The following is a 21,962-nucleotide window of genomic DNA, read 5'->3' on the forward strand; positions in this document are numbered from 1 at the left end:
TCTTTTTTTACTGAGTCTGTTTGTATGTAACCCTTAACACACTGCTCACTTAACCCAGAAGTCAGCCTTACCAATGTGTCGGAGAAAACAGGTCATGGCTAGAAGGCATCCAGCTTTGGTCAAATTAACGTCAGATTTGACTGTTTGTAGCAAGTTAGAATATCTTATGCAACAGGTTAGGATAATTAAAGTAGAAGGTTAGGAGAATTAGATTAAGGTTAGGAATAGGTTTAAGGTTAGCTAAAATGCCAACTTTTGATAAAAGCTGGAATCCTTCAGCACATTGGTAAGGCTGACTTCCGGGGTTAAGCGAGCAGTGTGTTAAGAAGCAGCACGGCTTGGCAGGTCACGTTTCAGAGGATGCGTGTCTCAACCCTCGCCTCGTTGCAGGGATGAGACAAGGTTGTAACTACCAATTGGATATCATGAAAATGGGGGGCAAAAAACTAAGATGCATTGTGATCTGAATGTGATCAGATCCTCTTGCCCATCTTCGGAGGTAGTCAGGCACGCATTGTGTCTGGATATTTTACAAGTGTAGACGGCTCTGGACAGTGAAATCCATTAAAATTATTATTCTGCCCTCTAAAATAATTTACAACTGGCACCACTGACTTATGGCATCAGCAGGCTGTGCGTCTTACAGGAGGGCCGGGAAATCTGGTCACAATGCATACACAGTGCATGGATAAAATACATTTTAACACCATGTGTAGACAAGTCTGAAAATGTGGGCACAAAAAGAATGAGGACAAGATCAGGACACAGGATTCATGTTATAACCAGGGGTGTATTCATTACGCAGACTCTGTTGCAACTGAAACCATTTACTCCAAACAGAAAACGAGACGAAAACGATCATTTCTATTGAAAAAATTCAGGTAGGTCCCTCTCCGTTTCTTTCTTTTCAACCTAGCAACAGAAAGGTTGCTAGATCGAATCCCCGAGCTGACAAGGTAAACATCTGTCGTTCTGCCCCTGAACAACGCAATTAACCCACTGTTCCTAGGCCGCCATTGTAAATAAGAATCTTAACTGATTTACCTAGTAAAATAAAAAAGTCAGCGGTGTCAAATAGAAATAACACTTGTTATAATTCACAGTTTAATTACCTCCAAAAACAATGCAACTATCATTGATGTTGATGCTATCCATCTGGTCAGTCAGTCTGGCTGAAATCGCTCAATAAAAATCTATTTTAATGCAGCTTTATATTCACATTTGGGAAAATGCAAGGTATGGTTGGAAATGTTTTGTTTTGGTCTCTAGCGTTCTTCCTTCTCCCAGGGAACAACCGTGGGCGTGGATTTAAAAAAAGACGCGGCAGGCGTTTACATAGAAAATAACTATAGCAGCACACGTTGACCTCTAGATGGAGCAATGTGATCACAGTTTTAGTGGTGACAGGGGAAACATGAACTTTCTCTGCACTTCTGATTCATGCTCCAGACATTCAAATTCAAACCAGTCAAATGTGGGTGACGAAGATTATTTGATGAAATTTGACCAATTTAGACCGTTGACTACCCAGCTAGCACACTGCCCAGATAGTCTCACCACGTCTTGCCAGTTAGCAAACATTCTCTATACAACATTTTCCCGATGAATCATGTGTACAACATCGGCGAGATGTATGTGTGCTATCTGGGTATAATATATGTCGTGACATCCAATCAAACATTCTAATGTCTCAGGAAAAAAAGGGTAACACTTGAAGTCTTGATAACTTTGCAGTATTTAAATAAAGTCACAGAATCTATAACTATTTGGAACTCTGTAATGTGGCTCATATTCAGTCATAGGTCAAACGTACAGTATGAGTATTACCTATGAAGCCAGCGTTTAAACATTGACATTGCTGGAGTCAGTTGTTTTCCTGCTTCCAAGAAAGCACCTGGCATACTCATAAACATCCGGCGCAAAAGCAATAGCAGTCGACCTCTCTTCAAACTTTATTCATACATTATGTAATTGGCACAAAGCCCGCTGTCGTTTTGTAATGGATATTACAAGCAATTTCAGGAATGAGCTATGTGTGTGACCCATTATTCTGAGATTGTTTACCAAATGTGTCTTCAACCCCAAATTAGTTTGTCTCATGTTTGGTGTTTTACTGAATATTTTATTCATGCTATGGTTTCTCACTAGAGGGCGCTTTTCTCATTGCAAAACAGCAATATCACCCACGCGAAGCTACAGAGTAACAGATTTGATTAGAATTCCATTACACTTCCGTTTCCATATCCTGGTGCATGTTCATACTGTATGAATTGATGAAGGACTAGGGTATATTAGTAACACTTTTCTTAAAGCTGAATGGTATAATGCTTTATTAAATCAAATTGTATTTGTCACATGAGCCGAATCCAACAGGTGTAGTAGACCTTACAGTGAAATACTTACTTACAAGCCCTTAACCATCGATGCAGTTTTAAGAAAAATAAGTGCTAAGTAAAAAATAGATAAGACATTTTTTAAATAACAAATAGTTAAAGACCAGCAGTAAAATAACAGAGTCAATGTACCGGCAGGGTAGCCTAGTGGTTAGAGCGTTGGACTAGCAACTGGAAGATTGCAAGTTCAAAAACCGGAGCTGACAAGGTACAAATATGTCGTTCTGCCCCTGAACAGGCAGTTAACCCACTGTTCCTAGGCTGTCATTGAAAATAAGAATTTGTTCTTAACTGATTTGCCTAGTTAAATAAAGGTAAAATAAAAAATGTACGGGGGCACAGGTTAGACAATGTAATTGAGGTAAATGTACGTAGTTAAAGTGACTATGCATAGATAATAAACAGTGTACCAGCAGAAATAGTCTGGGGATTATTTCCTTTTCAAACAACCGAAAGTGAGCAGTTGTTAATCTGAATAAAGGGAAAAGGCCATTCTTGAACATGGAGTGAGACATTCCTACCAATTTACTAGAGAACCAGTTTGGATTTAAGTATAACTTTTCTATGACTATAGGCTAATGCTTTAATATTTAATCATTTCTGCCCTCCAAAATCATATTCGTTATATAAATAGGCCCTTTTAATTTTGTCGGGCTTGCCATTCCAAATAAAATGTAACATTTTTTGTTCGTATAATTTAAAAAGTAGGTCAATAGGTGTAGGCAAAACAATAAGCAAATAGGTAAACTGTGATATGACTAAAGAGTTCATCAGGGTGATTTTTCCACAAATAGGCTGGTATTTTCCTTTCCATGGTAGCAAGATCTTATCTATTTTTGCTAACTTTCTATAAAAATGTATTGGAGTGAGATTATTTTGTTCTTTGGGGATTTGTATTCTGAGTATGTCCACATCCCCGTCAGACCATTTTATTGGTAAACTACACGGTAATGTACAATTAGCATTTTTTTCAACGTAACATAAGGTTAGCAAAAGTATCTAGATCCTCTATGAGGCTGTGGAGGGATTCTAATTGTGGTTTTAAAAGAAAACATGATTCATCAGCGTACAATGACACCTTTGTTCTTTCTAATCCCTTAATATTATTGTTGGATCTAATCTTAACAGCTAACATTTCGATGGCAATAATAAATAGATATGCCGATAGTGGACAACCTTGTTTTACTCCTCGAGACAGTTTAAAACCTTTCTGAGATGTGGCCAATAGTTACTATTTTACACCTGGTTACTATACATAACTTTAACCCATTTTATAAGAGATTCCCCAAAATTGAAATATTCTAGGCAGTTTTATATAAACTCCAAATGTACTTTATCAAAAGCCTTTTCAAAATCAGCTATGAAAACCAGGCCTGATGTTCCCGATATTTCATAGTATTCTATTGTTTCCAGTACTTGTCTTATATTATCTCCAATGTATCGTCCATGTAAAAAAAAAAAAATGTCTGATTAGGATGAATAATATCTGACAATACTTTTTTAATTCTATGCGCCAAGCATTTAGCTAGGGTTTTTGCATCACAACACTGAAGTGTAAGAGGCCTCCATTTTTTTTAAATGGACTGGATCTTTATATATACCACTTGGGTCCTGTTTCAGTAATAATGTCACGGTTTTCTTTAGGTGAAAGAGAGTCAGACCAAAATGCGGCGTGGCTATTGCGATCCATGTTTAATGAAACAAAGTAAACATGAATCAAATACAAAAACAATAAACGTAACATGAAAACCGAAACAGCCTAATACTGGTGCAAAGTAACACAGAGACAGAACAAGGACAATCACCCAACAAAACCCTACACCAAACAGGCTACATAAATATGGTTCCCAATCAGAGACAATGACGAACACCTGCCTCTGATTGAGAACCATATCAGGCCAAACATAGAACTAGACAAACTAGACATGTAACATAGAATGCCCACTCAGCTCACACCCTGACCAGCCAAAACATATAAACATACAAAGCAAACTATGGTCAGGGTGTGACAAATAATGATATCAGAACTTCTTGTTGCGTGTCCGATAATCTACCATTTATATAGAAGTGCTTAAAACATGCTAATAATGGTCCTCTGAGTATATCAAAAAAAGTTTGGTATACTTCCACTGGTATGCCATCCAGCCCTGGAGTGTTCCCCAGCCTTAAAGGCTTTAATTGCATCAAGAAGTTCCTCCTCTGTAATATGGCCTTCACATGAGTCTTTCTGTTCAGATGTTAATTTTACATTTTACATATATTACACTGGATCTTTCTTGATTAAGTTCATCCATTTCTTTTTGATTTTCCTATAACTTATTCTCTGCCTCTATGGTACACTTTTTATTGCTATCTGACTGCACTGTTAGCCCTTCAATTTCCTTTGTTAATATGGACTCTTTTGATCTAAATTGCGTTTGTTTTATAGATGAGTACTGAATTGCATGGCCTCTAAAGGCACATTTAAAAGTGTCCCATACAATAAGGGGATCTGCAGTACCTATGTTATGTCTGAAAAAGTCTGTTATAAATTATTCTGTCCTAGTTATAAACAATTTATCATCTAGTAGGCTTTGATTAAATTTCCAATATCCTTGCCCACGTGGACATTCTGTAAGAGTAATATATATGCCAATTATGTGATGATCCGACCACATTCTGTCCGCTATCAACACCTATCAACACTTTTTTGGTGCCAGAGAGAATGACATAAGAAAGTAATCAAGACGACTAGCTTGATTAAGCTTCCACCATGTATATCTCACTAGGTCAGGGTATTTAAGCCTCCATATATCCACTAATTCCAATATATCCATGACATTCATGATTTCCTTAAGTGCCTGAGGGTGATAGTTTGTAGTGCGATTTCCTTTACGGTCCATAGAGGTATTTAAGACCGTATTTTTTTTATATATATATAGAAAAAAATCCTGTTTATCTTATTTTCCATAATTAGCTATTAATATTTGTAGTAATGTAGGCAATTTATGCAAAGGATTTTACCTCTCACCAGTCTCGCCATTACCAAAATGACATTATTGCAAGCCATTATTATATTAGCAAACAATTATTGTGAATCATCCTGTATTATTCCTAACATCTTTTACTCCCTTGCAACAGTTGTGGCATACACACATACACCCACACACTCATACACACTCAACCCCTTTCCCTCACACAACCATAGGCTCACATTTTCAACAGTTGCACCATCCCAGAGCCCAACTCAAGAAAGGTCTTCATTTATGAATGCATATACAGTTGCAGCTGTATGAGAAGGCCTGCAAGACTGCAAAAAATGGACAGAAATGGGGAGATTTTATTAACCATTGTCACGTCCTAGATGTACCCCTTTCCCCTGAAACACCCACAACACGGTCCCCCGTATTGACCATATTCTCAAGCATCTCCATGCAGTCAGACTAATTGATTTTGTGCCACCAGGGCCACAATAATATACCCCCTCATGATAGTTTGTTGGTGATGTGGACACCAAGGAACTTGAAACTCTCACCCTGCTCCACTACAGTCCCGTCATTAAGAATGGCGGGACTGTAGTGGAAGAATGAAGTGGAAGAATGAAGAGTGCTCGTTCTGCCCACAATCATCTCCTTTGTCTTTATCACGTTGAGGGAGAGGTTGTTATATATAACTTTTTATAAGCATGTATGAGCCTTCATGATGTGTTATTATAAGGGTTGTATAATATGTCTCTCTATGTATAATTTTTTGAACTGACTCAAAATGGCTGATATTTAGTTAGGATCATTGCTTATGGGATAATGATAAGACATAGGATCTACATGCTAAAAAGATGACAGTTGTTGAGAAAGCTTTCCTGTGACCCAAGGTTGCAGGGTCTTCAGTCCTTGTCATGGTTGAAAAGAACCCAAAGCCATTAAGCGTGTGTGTGTGCATGCATGCGTGCGTGCTCCTGCATGCATGCATGTAGGCCTATGCTGAAGCCCCAGGGCCCAGGCCTGTGGGGGACCCATGAGGAAGCAAAATGTTTTTATAAAAAGGAAATATATACTGTATATACAGTATATATTATATATGTAGTATATATTTTGTCTTTTTATTTTACTGCAACCACCAATCACAGGAGGATTCAAGAGCCTGCTCGCAATGAGAGTAGACTGCTTGCTGCTGCCACTCTGCTAATCATCATATGGGGGGTGGAGAGAAGGTAGGAGACACACATGGGTAACTGGCATAATACATAAATGTGACTGGTCAATTGTGTGAGTCAGGGGCTGGGCCCAAGAGGCAAAAGAATAAACAAATAAATAAAAAAATTGGTTATTTTGTTTTATTGTAATATCTTTTTTATCCAACCACAGGAGCCTTCTCTCAATGTTCAAAATACACCAGAGAGCATAATTTAGCTACAGAGGATCAATAGTTCCTTAAAAAATACTGTGGATTAAGTTTATCACAAGCACATACAGGTATCTGACAAAAATAAAGGAAACTCCAACACAAAGAGTCTTAAAAGGGTGTTGGGCCACCACGAGCTGCCAGAACAGCCTCAATGCGCCTTGGCAATAAATTCTACAAGTGGACCTTAACCATGCCAGGAAAATGTATCCTTTATTTTGGCAGTTACCAGAATGCCTACCTTTGGGAAGGCCACAGTTTGGGCAGCGTGCACCAAATATGCAGTGGTATAAAGTACTTAAATAAAAATACTTTAAAGTACTACTTAAGTTGTTTTTTGGGGGTATCTGTACTTTACTATTTATATTTTGACAGCTTTTACTTCACTACATTGTGAAATAAAATGATGTACTTTTTACTCCATACATTTTCCCTGACACCCAAACGTACTCGTTGTAGCAATATTGATGTATTATTGAAACACTCGTTACATTTTGAATGCTTAACAGGACAAAAAAAGTTAAATTCATGCATTTATCAAGAGAACATCCCTGGTCATCTCTACTACCTCTGATCTGGCAACTCACTAAACACAACTGCTTTGTTTCAGAATGATGTCTGACTGTTTGAGTGTGCCCCTGGCTATCCGTAAACAATTGTGCAGTCTGGTTTGCTTAATAAAAGGAATTGTAAATCATTTATACTTTTACTTTTGATGCTTAAGCACATTTTTGCAATTACATTTACTTTTGATACTTAAAAATATTTAAACCCAAATACTTTTACTATAGTAGAATTTTACTGGGTGACTTTCACTTTTACTTGAGTCATTTCCTATTAAGGAATCTTTACAAGTATAACCTTGGGTACTTTTCCCACCACTGCAAATATGCCTTGTGGTCATAGACATATATACCCCATAGAAGGGACTTGTAACCTCTTACTCTGGCAATTCGAATGTTAAACTCATGGGCCCTAGCAATGTATGCCAGCCCTGACTTGAATGGGAACAGTCATGTATGGATTATATTTAGGGCTGGTTTCAGAAACCGAAGGAAAAACGTAGTTTGGAAAGAAAATGCATACAGCTGAAAAGAGAGTACTTATCTGTCTGTAGAACCGTTAGAAACTATATTTTTGCTAACAGCATCTTGAGATAGGTAACAACAGTACGCGACTGCCACTACGAGCGCAGTGGCCACCAACGGTCCACGAGTAGCCTAGCTATGGCTAACACCTTCATCATTAGGTGAGTCAGTGTGCCACTTGAAATTGTATTTAGTAGCCTACTGTAGCCTATGATATACACTGAGTATACAAAACATTAAGAACATATGTTCTTTCCATGACATAGACTGAACAGGTGAAAGCCATAGACCCTTTTCCAGATGTGCGCGACTCTAGGCGGCGGTAAGAAAGCCATCGCCAACTGCCCTCCTTTCAACATAGCATAGATGTACGTTTTTATTACTTCTAAATAAAATGACTGTTGGGTTATCATACGCTTATAATGATGTTTTGATTATTGCTTGAACAGTCGCTAAGATTATATGTGCTTGTGATCTTTGCATAAATAACTATTTTGGATGCAGCAGTTGTTAGCTAAAATGCTAAAGTCATTGATATAGGATAGGCTGTCACGTTAACTAATTTAATACCAAAAGCTAGCCAAAGAGCCATTTTACTGGTTGAAGTTGAAGTGTTTTTTTAAAGTATAATGCAGTTGATTTGCGATGATGACACAAAAATTATATTAAGAACGAATTTCATCCCAGTTTTACAGTTAAATTATAATCCAAAAGTAGTGTGAAATGCACTCATATACAACATGTAAATAGAGGCTTTTTTTTACTGGCGGTCTATAAGAACTCCCGCTTGTTTTGGCACCCGCTATCAATTTGCGTACCGGCTTTTGTCAAGAACTGCAACGGCGCAGTGTTTTCCACGCTAAAGTTTCCTGTGTGTATCATGAATGATCCACCACCCAAAGAACATCTAGCAAATTTTATACATCTGTGGGAAGCATTGGAATCAACATGGGCCGAAATCTCGGTGGAGTGCTTCGATACCTTTTAGAGTCCATGCCCTGACGAATTCAATACCAATTGATCTCAGTTTGTCAGTCAAGAGTTGCCACTCATTTATGTAATTTGTCTGTTATTAAAAAATATTCAGCTATTCTCTTCTGTCATGTAAATTACGTAGAATTGCATGAAAAAAAACTGGGAACTATAGAGTCCATATGTTAGTTATCAATATGTCGTTTTGGATGTTGATTTGATAATAGCAGTGGATGTACACTGAATATCACCCCTCATAAATCTTGTTAAAATGCAGATCTGGCTACTTTTTCTAAATTGGTTTCATGGAATAACAAACCTGAGGAAAATGTATGTAGTTCATTTTGATCATTTTTGTGGATGGTTGTAAGTTTTATGTTGTGTGCAGTGACATGTCTTGACTGTGAACCTAATCACGTTGTGCTTCCTTGAAAGCCTACTGAAGGCATGGCCAAGCCTATGTAGAAATATTCCAAAGCAAGCTTGTCCTCAAACAACTCTGTCAAATTGTTTTCCCAAGACGACCTGACAATAGTTAGAGCCATTAACACTCATTTATCCACTACCAGGATGGAAAATGTAAATCGATGGGGCTGTAAAATACTAAATCACGTTATAGATTTGAAGGCAAATTAATTATCTTATTCCTGTCCCGGGCTTGTGAAGTTAATTTCTTACTCCAGACAAGCGTCTAGTCTAGCCACTCCTCCGCATCCGTTACAACTGCTGAGCACTCGCGCTCTCTTCTCAGCCACGAGGTGTCCACGCGCAGTTCCCTGGTGATGATTGGTTAAAGACGACACAAGCATATTTTTCAACCAATGACAGTGATGTGCATGCGCTGAGCCATGTTGTGCATTCTGCTTCCACATGCTCAGCTGAGGTGATCGACAACCCTGGTGAATCACTGGCTGGTCTCCACATATAAAAGCTGCGCCTTCTTGGTTTATAGCTCACACTGTTAACATGAGAGAAGGTAACATATGAGTTTAGTCGTACGCTACAAAGCAAGCATTTTGCGCTGCATCCCAATCGTAGACCTCTGAACCTCGCCCAATCATATTGACAGTCTAATTGAACAACAAAACTTCGAATTGGAATAGCTCTGAACTTCTTGCAGTTCAAAACTTCTTCGACTTGGATATCGATTAAATAGCGAACATGGTTGTTATTTCAAAGAGAGTGAAGACCTTCGAGGTTATTTTCAGCGATCCTAGCAAGACTTTTTACTGCAGTGGAGACAAAGTAGCCGGGAAGATCCTGGTGGAAGTAGCTGAGGTGACGAGAGTCTCGGCTATGAAAGTGCTCGGAGTTGGATGCGCAAAGGTGGAATATGCCAAAGGAAAGCAGAAATGCCGAGAGGAGAATGAGTACTTGAGATACGAAGAGGTTGTTCAACTTGATGACCAGCCAGCTGGTAAGATCCTCATATAAATTTTCCAAGCAATCAACATGAGAACTTGTTTTCAAGTGTAGCCATGTGGATGCCCGTTTAGCTGGTGCTGCTGTCGATGATGATTAACTTGCTAGCTAAGGTTAGTGACTCAAATCATTTTCGTGATTGACATGCATTTCAAATGTCACTGTAAGGGTTGAATTACATATTAATGTGAAATAACGTTATTAGATTAGTGTACGGAACTGTTATTTAGACTGAAAGTGTCCCCTACTTATGAGGGAGTCATTGATTTTAGAGTTGAATTTCATGGAATGAACAATGCAAAAGATTTTGGCAGCATTAACTGAGCAGTGCATGGTCAGTCGATACAGGGAATCCCCTTATGAGGTGTCAAGCATTTAGTATCTATGTTTCACCGTACTTGGCAGAGTGGCATGGTGTCCTTGGCAAACCCCCCAACACAAGGCTTGGCAGGAAGTTAACATAGCTGATTGTCTAAAGTAAAAATAAAATAAACCAACCTTTTGCCTGATTAGTGGAATTGGCAAGATAAATCACCTTTATTAAATGGCTTTCTTTTTCATTTTCAGATCATGATGGCTCCGTTATCCTTAGACCTGGCAACAAGTATGAGTACATGTTTGGATTTGAGCTCCCCCAGCAAGGGTATGTCTCTGCATTGGCCTGTATTCTTTTATTGTCAATACAATACATCTTCCTCTCTGGGTCTGTGGCTCTGTCTTATCTTTACCTTTATGTTTCCCCAAAGGCAGATTGTGTCTTCCTACAAGGGCAAGTTTGGCTATGTCCAATACTACGTCAAGGCCTTTATGGAGAGACCTGCTCAGCCTGCCCTGGAGTGCAAGAAACACTTTGAGGTGGAGGAGCCCCTGGATGTGAACACACCAGATCTGTTGGTGAGTTCATCTCTCACTTACCGTAGCCTGAACTGCAAAGGTAGAAATAGGACACACTTTCCGCTAGCTAACCCCCCCCCCCCCACCCCACAGCGAAAACACAACATATATTTTTTAGATCACCACCAAATCCCAAAAAAACACAGCCATTTTTCCCAGCCAAAGATAGTCACAAATGCAGAAATAGAGATAAAATTAATCACTAACCTTTGATAATCTTCATCAGATGACACTCATAGGACATCATGTTACACAATACATTTATGTTTTGTTCGATAATGTGCATATTTATATCCACAAATCTCGGTTTACATAGGCGCCATGTTCAGAAATGCCTCCAAAATATCCAGAGTAATTACAGAGAGCCACGTCATACAACAGAAATACTCATCATAAACTTTGACGAAAGATACATGTTTTACATATGATTAAAGATACACTTGTTCTTAATGCAACCGCTGTGTCAGATTTTTAAAAAACTTTATGGAAAAAGCATACCATGCAATAATCTGAGACGGCGCTCAGAGGTACACAATATTTCTCTGCCATGTTGGAGTCAACAGAAATACGAAATTACATCATAAATATTCCCCTACCTTCCCCTATCTTTCATCAGAATGCAGTGCCAGAAATCCTAGTTCCGCAATAAATCGTTGTTTTGTTCGATAATGTCCATTACTAGTGTCCAATTAGCTACTTTTGCTGGCATGTTTAGTTCACAAGTCCAAAAGCTGGTACCAGTCCAGGCGAACTCGGGATGAAAACTTCAACGTTATATTCCAGGTCGAATAAACTGGTCAAATTAAGTAGAGAATCAATCTTCAGGATGTTGTTATCATATATCCAATAATGTTCCAACCGGAGCATTAGTTTTTGTCTACAGAGTAATGGAACGCATGGCGATATCATGAGAAATGTACCTGACCAGGACCTGGCATTCTGCCAGACCACTGACTCAAATAGCTGCCATCCGGTCCCACATCACACTAGAGGCTTCAGTCAGTAGAACGTGGAAGACGTAGGAAGTGCGAACAGATCTATATCTTACTGGGATGTGAATAGGCGATGAGTTGAAAATCAACCAGCCCCAGAATTTCCACTTCCTGTTTGGAAGTTTGCCTGCAATATGAGTTCTGTTATACTCACAGACATAATTCAAACAGTTTTGGAAACGTCAGTGTTTTCTATCCAATAGTAATAATAATATGTATATATTAGCATCTGGGACAGAGTAGGAGGCAGTTGACTATGGGCACGCAATTCATCCAAAGTGAAAATGCTGCCCCCTTATCCCTAAAAAGTTAAAAGAGTGAGCCGTCTGTATCGCAGACTTTTCCCTTGCACTATAATTTCAAATGTGGGATTAGTCGGGTCCTGATGTAAAGCTTCAGGTCGGGCAGCTCTGTCATATGCTGCGCATCTGCCTTGTAAAGCCTTAAAGCATGGACAGATTTGTCCCTAGAAGTCTTCAAATTATTACGTTAACTTGGCATTTATGTGGACATGAAGGAAGAGCGATATTGAATTGGAGCTCTAAAAAACATGGTTAAACATCTGTTCAAGTGAGCCCCTGTGAAACCACTATTTTTCTTGCCCTCTCTTTAGTCTCCTACAGGTGGCATGAAGGAGAAGAAGGTCACCTGCATGTTCATTCCTGATGGCCAGGTATCCCTGAATGCCAAGATTGACCGCAAGGGGTTCTGTGAGGGTGAAGACATCTGCATCTGCGCCAAGTTTGAGAACACCTGCTCACGGATTGTGGTCCCCAAGGCGGCCATCATCTCCAAGCACACCTACCAGGCCAATGGCAGGACCAAGGTCTTCCGGCAGAAGCTCTCGTCTGTGCGCGGCAACCACATCATCTCCGGCATGTGCGACGCCTGGCAGGGAAAGACCATCCGGGTGCCCAAGATCAAGCCCTCTATGCTGGGCTGCAACATCATCCGTGTAGAGTACGCCCTCATGGTGAGCATCTTGACCCCTCCAACTAGCAAAATAGCAGAGTGCTAATGGCTTTGGTGGTAAGCAGCCGTTTCAAGTAGCAAAGAACTTTCATTGGGGAAATTAAGTGTATTGATCAACCTTCAAACTAACACATCATAGACATGCTTGTAATACTATGGTCATTACTGTAAATCCACCAGATCCCTTCAGTTGGATAAGGGGATTAGCCAAGTGACCGCACTAGTTTAGACATGCAGCCTTTTGAAATGGCCACTCTGCAAGTCTGGTTTCTAATGTTATCCCGACCTCCAGATCTACATGCACATCCCAGGCAGCGAAAAGCTGATCCTGGAGCTGCCGCTGGTCATCGGCACAGCTGGCCTGGGAAGCCGCACCAACAGCATGAGCAGCACAGATGGCTCGGTCAGCAACGCCTCAGCCAGCTGGGTGTCCCTGCGCATGCCTTCTGCTCCCCCCAGCTACTGTGACGTCACACGTGACTGCCGCCTGGACCAGCCCCTCACGCCCCTTCTGAATGACTACGATGGTGACGACAGCCCCATCTTCATGCACGCCTCTGCGTTCCAGTTCCCGAACCTGCCTGCCTACTCTGAGGTGAGTGTCTCGAAAATAAATGCAGAGTGATTAAGTGATATCTCCATGATGGCACTAGTTGAATGAAGGGTGATTGAATTGATGAGCAGGTGATCTAACAAAGCGTCTCATATGTTTCAGGTTGATGAGGAGTTCAGTGGCAACGCTCACATGCTGCAGGTCTGCTGAACTACCTTGTAGCTTCCAGAACTCTGGTCCACTGCTCAAGGGCCACTTTCGGCACTTAGCTCAATTGAGTAGAAGAGCCAAACTACTTATGGAGAAGTGTTGGACGGACTTTGAGAAGTGATGTGGCGGATATCGGAGCTGGCCCTGCATCGAGAAAGGAAGAGGATCTGAAGGGCAAGAAGCTGAAGAGTTCTTGTGCCTGCGCTGTCAGCAATCTTTGCTGCGCCATCTAACCAGATCTTGTTCTGTTGCTGTTCCGGTTTCTGAACGTGCCACTGCAGATCTTGTGGTTTGCGATGTCTTGTCCATTATTTTCCCACCGGGGCCAAGCACACGTTGACAAGTCCCCAACTGATTATGAATAAGCTCTTTGCTTGTTGGGTGTCTGTCCTTCATAGTGTGTAGTCAATTCTTATAATTCCTGTATTTCATGAAAATTGGGATTTCATCTGAGCAACCATATTTTGTTTATTTCTAAAATGAAAGTAAGCAATTTTATTATGGAGTTTGTTTGACAGACTGATGTTAAGAGAATATTTGTTGCTTTTGATAATTGTGACATGTTGAGAGATATATATATTCTCCCAAGACAATCGTGCCGAGTCCATATATTTTTCTGTACCAGTGTTTTTGAACATGTTAATTCTATTGCTCTGTAACTGCCTACAGGAGATCTCCTGGTTTAGATTTGTTTCTGTTGAGAGAGAAAAAATGTTATGTTTGAGTGTCCAAAACAAACTTCAATATATTATGGCAAGGGCTCGAATTGTTTCTTATTCCAAATGAGGGCTGAATCACTAAGCCAAACAGGTGTATTTAGGCTTAACTCCTCGCACATGCTATCAGATGTTGATATGTGAATATTATTGTCAACATTTTTGGTTTCTCCTAGACAGTGTTGCACTGTGGGATGCCTAAGCAGGCCCTAAACTGAATGACTAAGACTGATCTGTGAGGACACATATGCAATGCATCTTTTATATTTTGTGCAGATCATAAATGGAAAGTGTTTTTTGTGAGACCCTATGGGCTAGTATCTATAAATAAAAAGTTGGAATTAATTTGTCTTGTGGTACAAATCTAATGTGCATGACGACAACCTACAATCATTACGGTTTAGCCAAGTGTTAATGGTACCAGGCCACAATTGCTTATAGAGATGATCCCTTCGCTGAAAGGGAATTTTAATTAAAAGCCTAGGGTGGGATTCAATCTGTATTGCAGAAAAATCCTCGTTATAGCGAAATTTTAATGGCAATGTTCCAGCATTCGCGGTAAACTCATGTCGGCGCATTGGGATTCTTTTTTTTAATGCAGATCTGCGGTATGGATTGAGTTCTGCCCCTAGTATTTACACAATGGTTCTGAAACCTTCGGTTTCACCAAATTCCATTTTATAACCAGTCATACTGACTTTATTTTTATTCAACTTGTGTAACTACAGCTTCACGACTATTGGAGGTAGCACAATAACAGAGCAAATATACTTGAACCGGGATTCAATCCGATTGCGCTTTGCAATGCATGTTTTAAAGGCAACGTTACCCCATTCACAGTAAATGCTGCATGTGGCGCCTCAATCGGAAATGGCCAAAAAATGACACATTGTGCAAATCCACAATTGATTTCAATGCCTGTCCTTGCCCATAACTTCCCCTACCAACTGAACAAGGATAAACTCAATTCTTAGGAAGCATTCCCTTCATGAAATAGGTCAAGACAAACAGAAATACTCACTGTTTACCTAGCTAGAAAATATACTTGAAAGGCATTTCAAATGAGAGTGGAGCGAATGCAGGCTTAGTTTAGTTGTGCTATGCATGGTGTATACACTATTGAGTTTGTGACCTCTTGTCTTTGGGAAGCTTGTACTTTTATCCTTTCAAGTTACCTCCATGTCTAGTGATCCCAATTATGTTTTGTAAATAGAGGGAGATTAAAAGAACACCTGTCCCCAGGTTTTTACCATTTCACCTTATAATACTAAACTCAGCAAAAAAAGAAATGTCCTCACTGTCAACTGCATTTATTTTCAGCAAACTTAACGTGTAAATATTTGTATGGACATAAGATTCAACAACTGAGACATAAACTGAACAAGTTCCGCAGACATGTGACTAACAGAAATTGAATAATGTGTCCCTGAACAAAGGGGGGGTCAAAATCAAAAGTAACAGTATCTGGTGTGGCCACCAGCTGCATTAAGTACTGCAGTGCATCTCCTCATGGACCGCCAGATTTGCCAGTTCTTGCTGTGAGATTCTTACCCCAGTCTTCCACCAAGGCACCTGCAAGTTCCCGGACATTTCCGAGGGGGATGTCCCTAGCCCTCACCCTCCGATCCAATAGGTCCCAGACGTGCTCAATGGGATTGAGATCTGGGCTCTTCGCTGGCCATGGCAGAACACTGACATTCCTGTTTTGCAGGAAATAACGCACAGAACGAGCAGTATGGCTGGTGGCATTGTCATGCTGGAGGGTCATCTCAGGATGAGCCTGCAGGAAGGGTACCACATGAGGGAGGAGGATGTCTTCTCTGTAATGCACAGCGTTGAGATTACCTGCAATGACAACAAGCTCAGTCCGATGATGCTGTGACACACCACCCCAGACCATGACGGACCCTCCACCTCCAAATCGACCCTGCTCCAGAGTACGGGCCTCGGTGTAACACTCATTCCTTCGACGATAAACACGAATCTAACCATCACCCGTGGTGAGACAAAACCGCGACTCTTCAGAGAGCACTTTTTGCCAGTCCTGTCTGGTCCAGCTACCGTGGGTTTGTGCCCATAGGTGACGTTGTTGCCAGTGATGTCTGGTGAGGACCTTACAACAGGCCTACAAGCCCTCAGTCCAGCGTCTCTCATACTATTGCGGGCAGTCTGAGCACTGATGGTACTCGGGCTGTTGTTGTTGCCATCATGTACCTGTCCCGCAGGTGTGATGTTCGGATGTACAGATCCTGTGCAGGTGTTGTTACATGTGGTCTGCCACTGCGCAGGACGATCAGCTGTCCGTCCTGTCTCCCTGTTGCGCTGTCTTAGGTGTCTCACAGTACGGACATTGCAATTTATTGCCCTGGCCACATCTTGAGTCCTCATGCCTCCTTGCAGCATGCCTGTAGCACGTTCACACAGATGAGCAGGGACCCTGGGCATCTTTCTTTTGGTGTTTTTCAGGGTCCGTAGAAAGGTCTCTTTAGTGTCCTAAGTTTTCATAACTGTGACCTTAATTGCCTACCGTCTGTAAGCTGTTAGTGTCTTAACGGCCATTCCACAGGTGCATGTTCATTAATTGTTTATGGTTTTTTGAACAAGCATGGGAAACAGTGTTTAAACCCTTTACAATGAAGATCTGTGAAGTTTTTTGGATTTCTACGAATTATCTTTGAAAGACAGGGTCATGAAAAAGGGGCATTTCTTTTTTTGCTGAGTTTATGTCCCAAATTAGATGTTTTCTCCTTTTTGTCTGTCTAGCGTGGGAATCCAAAGTCATGTAATTTTGCTTATATTACCTGAATGCGATGGTTATCCTACAAGCCTGCGGCCAGAATATTTTGGTAATTTGGCCTTTTAACGCTTGATTGAGGGAGACAGGCAGATATGGAGTTTGGAGAGGACTCCTTAATTGTTTGTGCCCTTGTCTCGTTAGTGATGGATTCAGTCAAGACTGAGAAGCATGAACAGGGGTCATTTTTCCTAAGCATATTCTCTTTTCTTTCGGTGCTGACGTGCCTGAGTGCTCCTGTGGGTAGAGCGATAAGGGCCGTCGCTTATCTTCTGTCCAGCAGCTCCACCCCCTCTCTTCTCTGACTTAACCTCTGAAGCCTATGCTTCAATTTCACTTTCTGTCTGAACATATAGGGTTGATCCTAAGTTGAGATCCGCAAGGCCTGACTCTTCAGACGTCATAGGGTCACCGGTCACATGACCTGGGGAAACCTTAACAAATTTGTTTCCTGGGCCCATCCCTCGTATCCATTCAGGATCCCCTCACGTTTGTGGACACATGGCCTCACACAGCTCTGTGAGGTCACACCGACTAGCTACGTTAGTAGTAGAAGTGCCCATCCTCATGCCGTGCCATGCTTTTCCGTTGCCATTTTGCCAACATCTGCACTAATGTACATGGGCAAACTGTTTGGTTTGGCCATATGTCATGGGTGGGTAGTTGCATGTACAGGTGTACACAACTTCCCTGTGGTCAAAGGATGAGGGTGGCATAGGACAGATTTGAATAAAAAAAACTGTAATGTCCACCTTCTGGAAACATTCCCAAAGTTAATGGTTGACCAAAGGAGTAGCAGATGGCGAACTGAAATGGTTGAAACCCACCCACGCATATTGGTTAATGGCTGTTTCCCTTGAGATTGTTCCACTCCATTGAGTCACCATTACTTGCCCATTCTGAACTTAATGAGTGGGTATGGCTAATGTGGTGGCTGTGGAAGAAATATCAACAGCAGATAACAGAGCTACCCACATGAAAAAATACTATAGGAAATGTTATAAAAAATATATTATTCACTGTAGTATTATACATATATATATATATTATATATATATATATATATATATATATTATACACTGTAGTGTTTTTGCGGACTAATATTGTAGTATTTACAGTTAAAGCTGCAATATGTAACTTTTTGGGCGACCTGACCAAATTCACATAGAAATATGAGTTATAGATCTGTCATTATAATTGCAAGCAAGTTTAAGAAGTGGTGGATCTGTTCTGTGTGTTTTTGCGAACTGTAGTGTTTTTGCAGACATTACTGTAGTACTTACTACAGAGCTTTTGGGGGATAATACTGTAGTATTTACTATCATATTCTACACATGATCGAGGAACACTACAGTGTGTAGTATAGTGTTCTACAGGGCGGCAGGGTAGCCTAGTGGTTAGAGCGTTGGACTAGTAAACGGAAGGTTGCAAATTCAAATCCCTGAGCTGACAAGGTACAAATCTGTCATTTTGCCCCTGAACAGCCAGTTAACCCACTGTTCCTAGGCCGTCATTGAAAATAAGAATTTGTTCTTAACTGACTTGCCTAGTAAAATAAAATAAAAAAACTGTAGAATTCTATATTAAACTATAGTATTTTTTAATGTGGGGATGATGTGCAGAGGGCATGGCTCCCTAAAGATGAGATGTGGTGAGGGGCTGCATAGATAACTCTGGCAGCTGACCAGAATGGACACCGATAACAAACATTAAAAGACGTAACATCAGCATTTCATTTAAATTACCTGGCAACAGCTCCTGTGGACTTTCTTGCAGTCAGCATGCCAATTGCAAGCTCCCTCAAAACTTGAGACATCTGTGGAATTGTGTTGTGACACAAAACTGCACGTTTTAGAGTATCCTTTTATTGTCCCCACAATGATAATGATGTTTAATCATCTTCTTGATATGCCACACCTCTCAGGTGGATGGGTTATCTTGGCAAAGGAGAAATGCTCACTAACAGGGATGTAATCAAATTTGTGCACAAAATGTGAGAGAAATACGCCTTTTGTCCATATGTAACATTTCTGGGATCTTTTATTTCAGCTCATGAAACATGGGACAAACACTTTACATGTTGCATTTACAGTATATATTTTTTTCAGTGTAGATTACTCGATTATATTCTCAAAATGAAAACGGTTGTGTATAACACCAATGCTGTATGCTCAAACAGGTTGTAGCACACAGCTGTTAATAATATGTATGTGTGATCATTGGATGGCACTTTTTTTGTTGGCATTCTTCTAAAAACTGCATTATTGTTTAAGGGCTTGTAAGTAAGCATTTCACTGTAAGGTCTATCTATACCTGTTGTATTCAGCGCATGTGACAAATTAAATTTGATTTGATTTTGAGTGAGTAATATGGGTACTTTTCCCAGGACATGCAGAGCATGTTGCCAGCTGTGTACATGCAGTGTCCCTGTGTCTGGCTTCCTAGGTTGAAAAGCTGCTGGGGATAGTTCAATTGTTCAAAGTCTTCAATAACAACACTGTTTCACTGACAAAATGTAAAAAATGTACACTTTCTAATGATATTTAATGCTTTGTAGCATTTTGCTTCCCTTGAAATAAAGCCTCTCCGACAAAGCATATTTTTCTCAGATATTGTGTTCTCCATCAAGGCACCAAAGCATTAGCATTGAACTCCTGCAGAGTTACAAATCAGTCAGAGTATTCACCCTATCCCCAGCAGCTTTTCAAACTATGAAGCCAGTCACAGGGACATTGCATGAACACAGCTGGTAACATGCTCGACATGTCCTGAGAAATGCAAGGCATTTCACCCATATTCCCCACTCAAAATCAAATCAAATTTGATGTAGACAGGTGTAGACCTTACAGTGAAATTACCCACCAAGGAAGTAACAAATAATTAAAGAGTAAAATAACAATGGCGAGGCTATATACAAGGGGTACTGGTACAGAGTCAATGTGCAGGGGCACCAGTTAGTCAAGGTAATATGTACATGTAGGTAGAGTTATTAAAGTGACTATGCATAGATCATAACAGAGAGTAGCAGCAGCGTAAAAGAGGAGGGGGGGGGGGTGCAATGCTAATAGTCTGGGTAGCCATTTGATTAGATGTACAGGAGTCTTATGGCTTGGGGTAGAAGCTTTTTAGAAGCCTCTTGGACCTAGACTTGGTGCTCCGGTACTGCTTGCCATGCAGTAGCAGAGAGAACAGTCTATGACTAGGTGGCTGCAGTCTTTGAACATTTTTAGGGCCATCTTCTGACACCGCCTGGTATAGAGGTCTTAGATGGCAGGAAGCTTGGCCCCAGTGATGTACTGGGCCGTACACACTACCCTCTGTAATGCCTTGTGGTTGGAGGCCGAGCAGTTGCCATAACAGGCAGTGATGCAACCCATCAGGATGCTCTCGATGGTGCAGCTGTAGAACCTTTTGAGGATCTGAGGACCCATGGCAAATCTTTTCAGTCTCCTGAGGGGGAATAGGTTTTGTCGTGCCCTCTTCATGACTGTCTTGGTGTGCTTGTTAGTTTGTTGGTGATGTGGACGCCAAGGAACTTGAAGCTCTCAACCTGCTCCACTACAGCTCTGTCGATGAGAATGGGGGCATGCTCGGTCCTCCTTTTCCTGTAGTCCACAATCATCTCCTTTGTCCTGATCACATTGAGGGAGAGGTTGTTGTCCTTGCACCACACGGTCAGTCTCTTACCTCCTCCCTATAGGCTGTCTCGTCGTTGTCGGTGGTCAGGCCTACCACTGTTGTGTCATCGGCAAACTTAATGATGGTGTTGGAGTCGTGCCTGGCCATGCAGTCATGAGTGAACAGGGATTACAGGAGGGGACTGAGCACGCACCCCTGAGGCGCCCCCGTGTTGAGGATCAGCGTGGCGGATGTGTTGTTACCTACCCTTACCACCTTGGGGTGGCCCATCAACAAGTCCATGATCCAGTTGCAGAGGGAGGTGTTTAGTCTCATGGTCCTTAGCTTAGTGATGCGCTTTGAGGGCACTATGGTGTTGAACGCTGAGCTGTAGTCAATGAATAGGATTCTCACATATGTGTTCCTTTTGTCCAGGTGCGAAAGGGCAGTGTGGAGTGCAATAGAGATTGCATCATCTGTGGATCTGTTGGGGCGGTATGCAAATTAGAGTGGGTCTAGTGTTCCTGGGATGATGGTGTTGCTGTGAGCCATGGCCAGCCTTTCAAATAACTTCATGGCTACAGACGTGAGCGCTACGGGTCGGTAGTCATTTGTCCGGAACAGCTGGTGTACTCCTCAATGACATCAGAGGAATCCCGGAACATATTCCAGTCTGTGCTAGCAAAACAATCCTGTATCTTAGCATCTGCTTCATCTGAACACTTTTTTTATTGATCTAGTCACTGGTGCTTCCTGATTTAATTTTTACTTGCAAGCAGGAATCAGGAGGATAGAATTATGGTCAGATTTGCCAAATGGAGGGCGAGTGGGAGATTTGTAAGCGTCTCTGTGTTTGGAGTGAAGGTGGTCCAGAGATTTTTTTCCTCTGGTTGCATATTTAACATGCTGATAGACATTTGGTAAAAGGGATTTAAGTTTCCCTGCATTTAAGTCCCC

General features: G+C 41.1%; 1 protein-coding gene across 1 annotated transcript; it reads left to right on the top strand.

Annotated features, from left to right (window-relative positions):
* The first annotated feature begins 9,658 nt into the window (after window positions 1–9,658).
* LOC109903551 (thioredoxin-interacting protein-like) lies at window positions 9,659–14,937 on the top strand. Its single transcript, XM_020500327.2, has 6 exons — window positions 9,659–10,250; window positions 10,823–10,898; window positions 11,002–11,149; window positions 12,755–13,114; window positions 13,406–13,708; window positions 13,829–14,937. Exons 1-6 carry the CDS (start codon window positions 9,995–9,997, stop codon window positions 13,874–13,876), a joined length of 1,191 nt encoding a protein of 396 aa, XP_020355916.1. The 5' UTR covers window positions 9,659–9,994; the 3' UTR covers window positions 13,877–14,937.
* The last annotated feature ends 7,025 nt before the right edge of the window (window positions 14,938–21,962 follow it).

Source organism: Oncorhynchus kisutch, linkage group LG14 (genome assembly GCF_002021735.2).
Source record: "Oncorhynchus kisutch isolate 150728-3 linkage group LG14, Okis_V2, whole genome shotgun sequence".
In the NCBI taxonomy this organism is placed as follows: domain Eukaryota; kingdom Metazoa; phylum Chordata; class Actinopteri; order Salmoniformes; family Salmonidae; genus Oncorhynchus; species Oncorhynchus kisutch.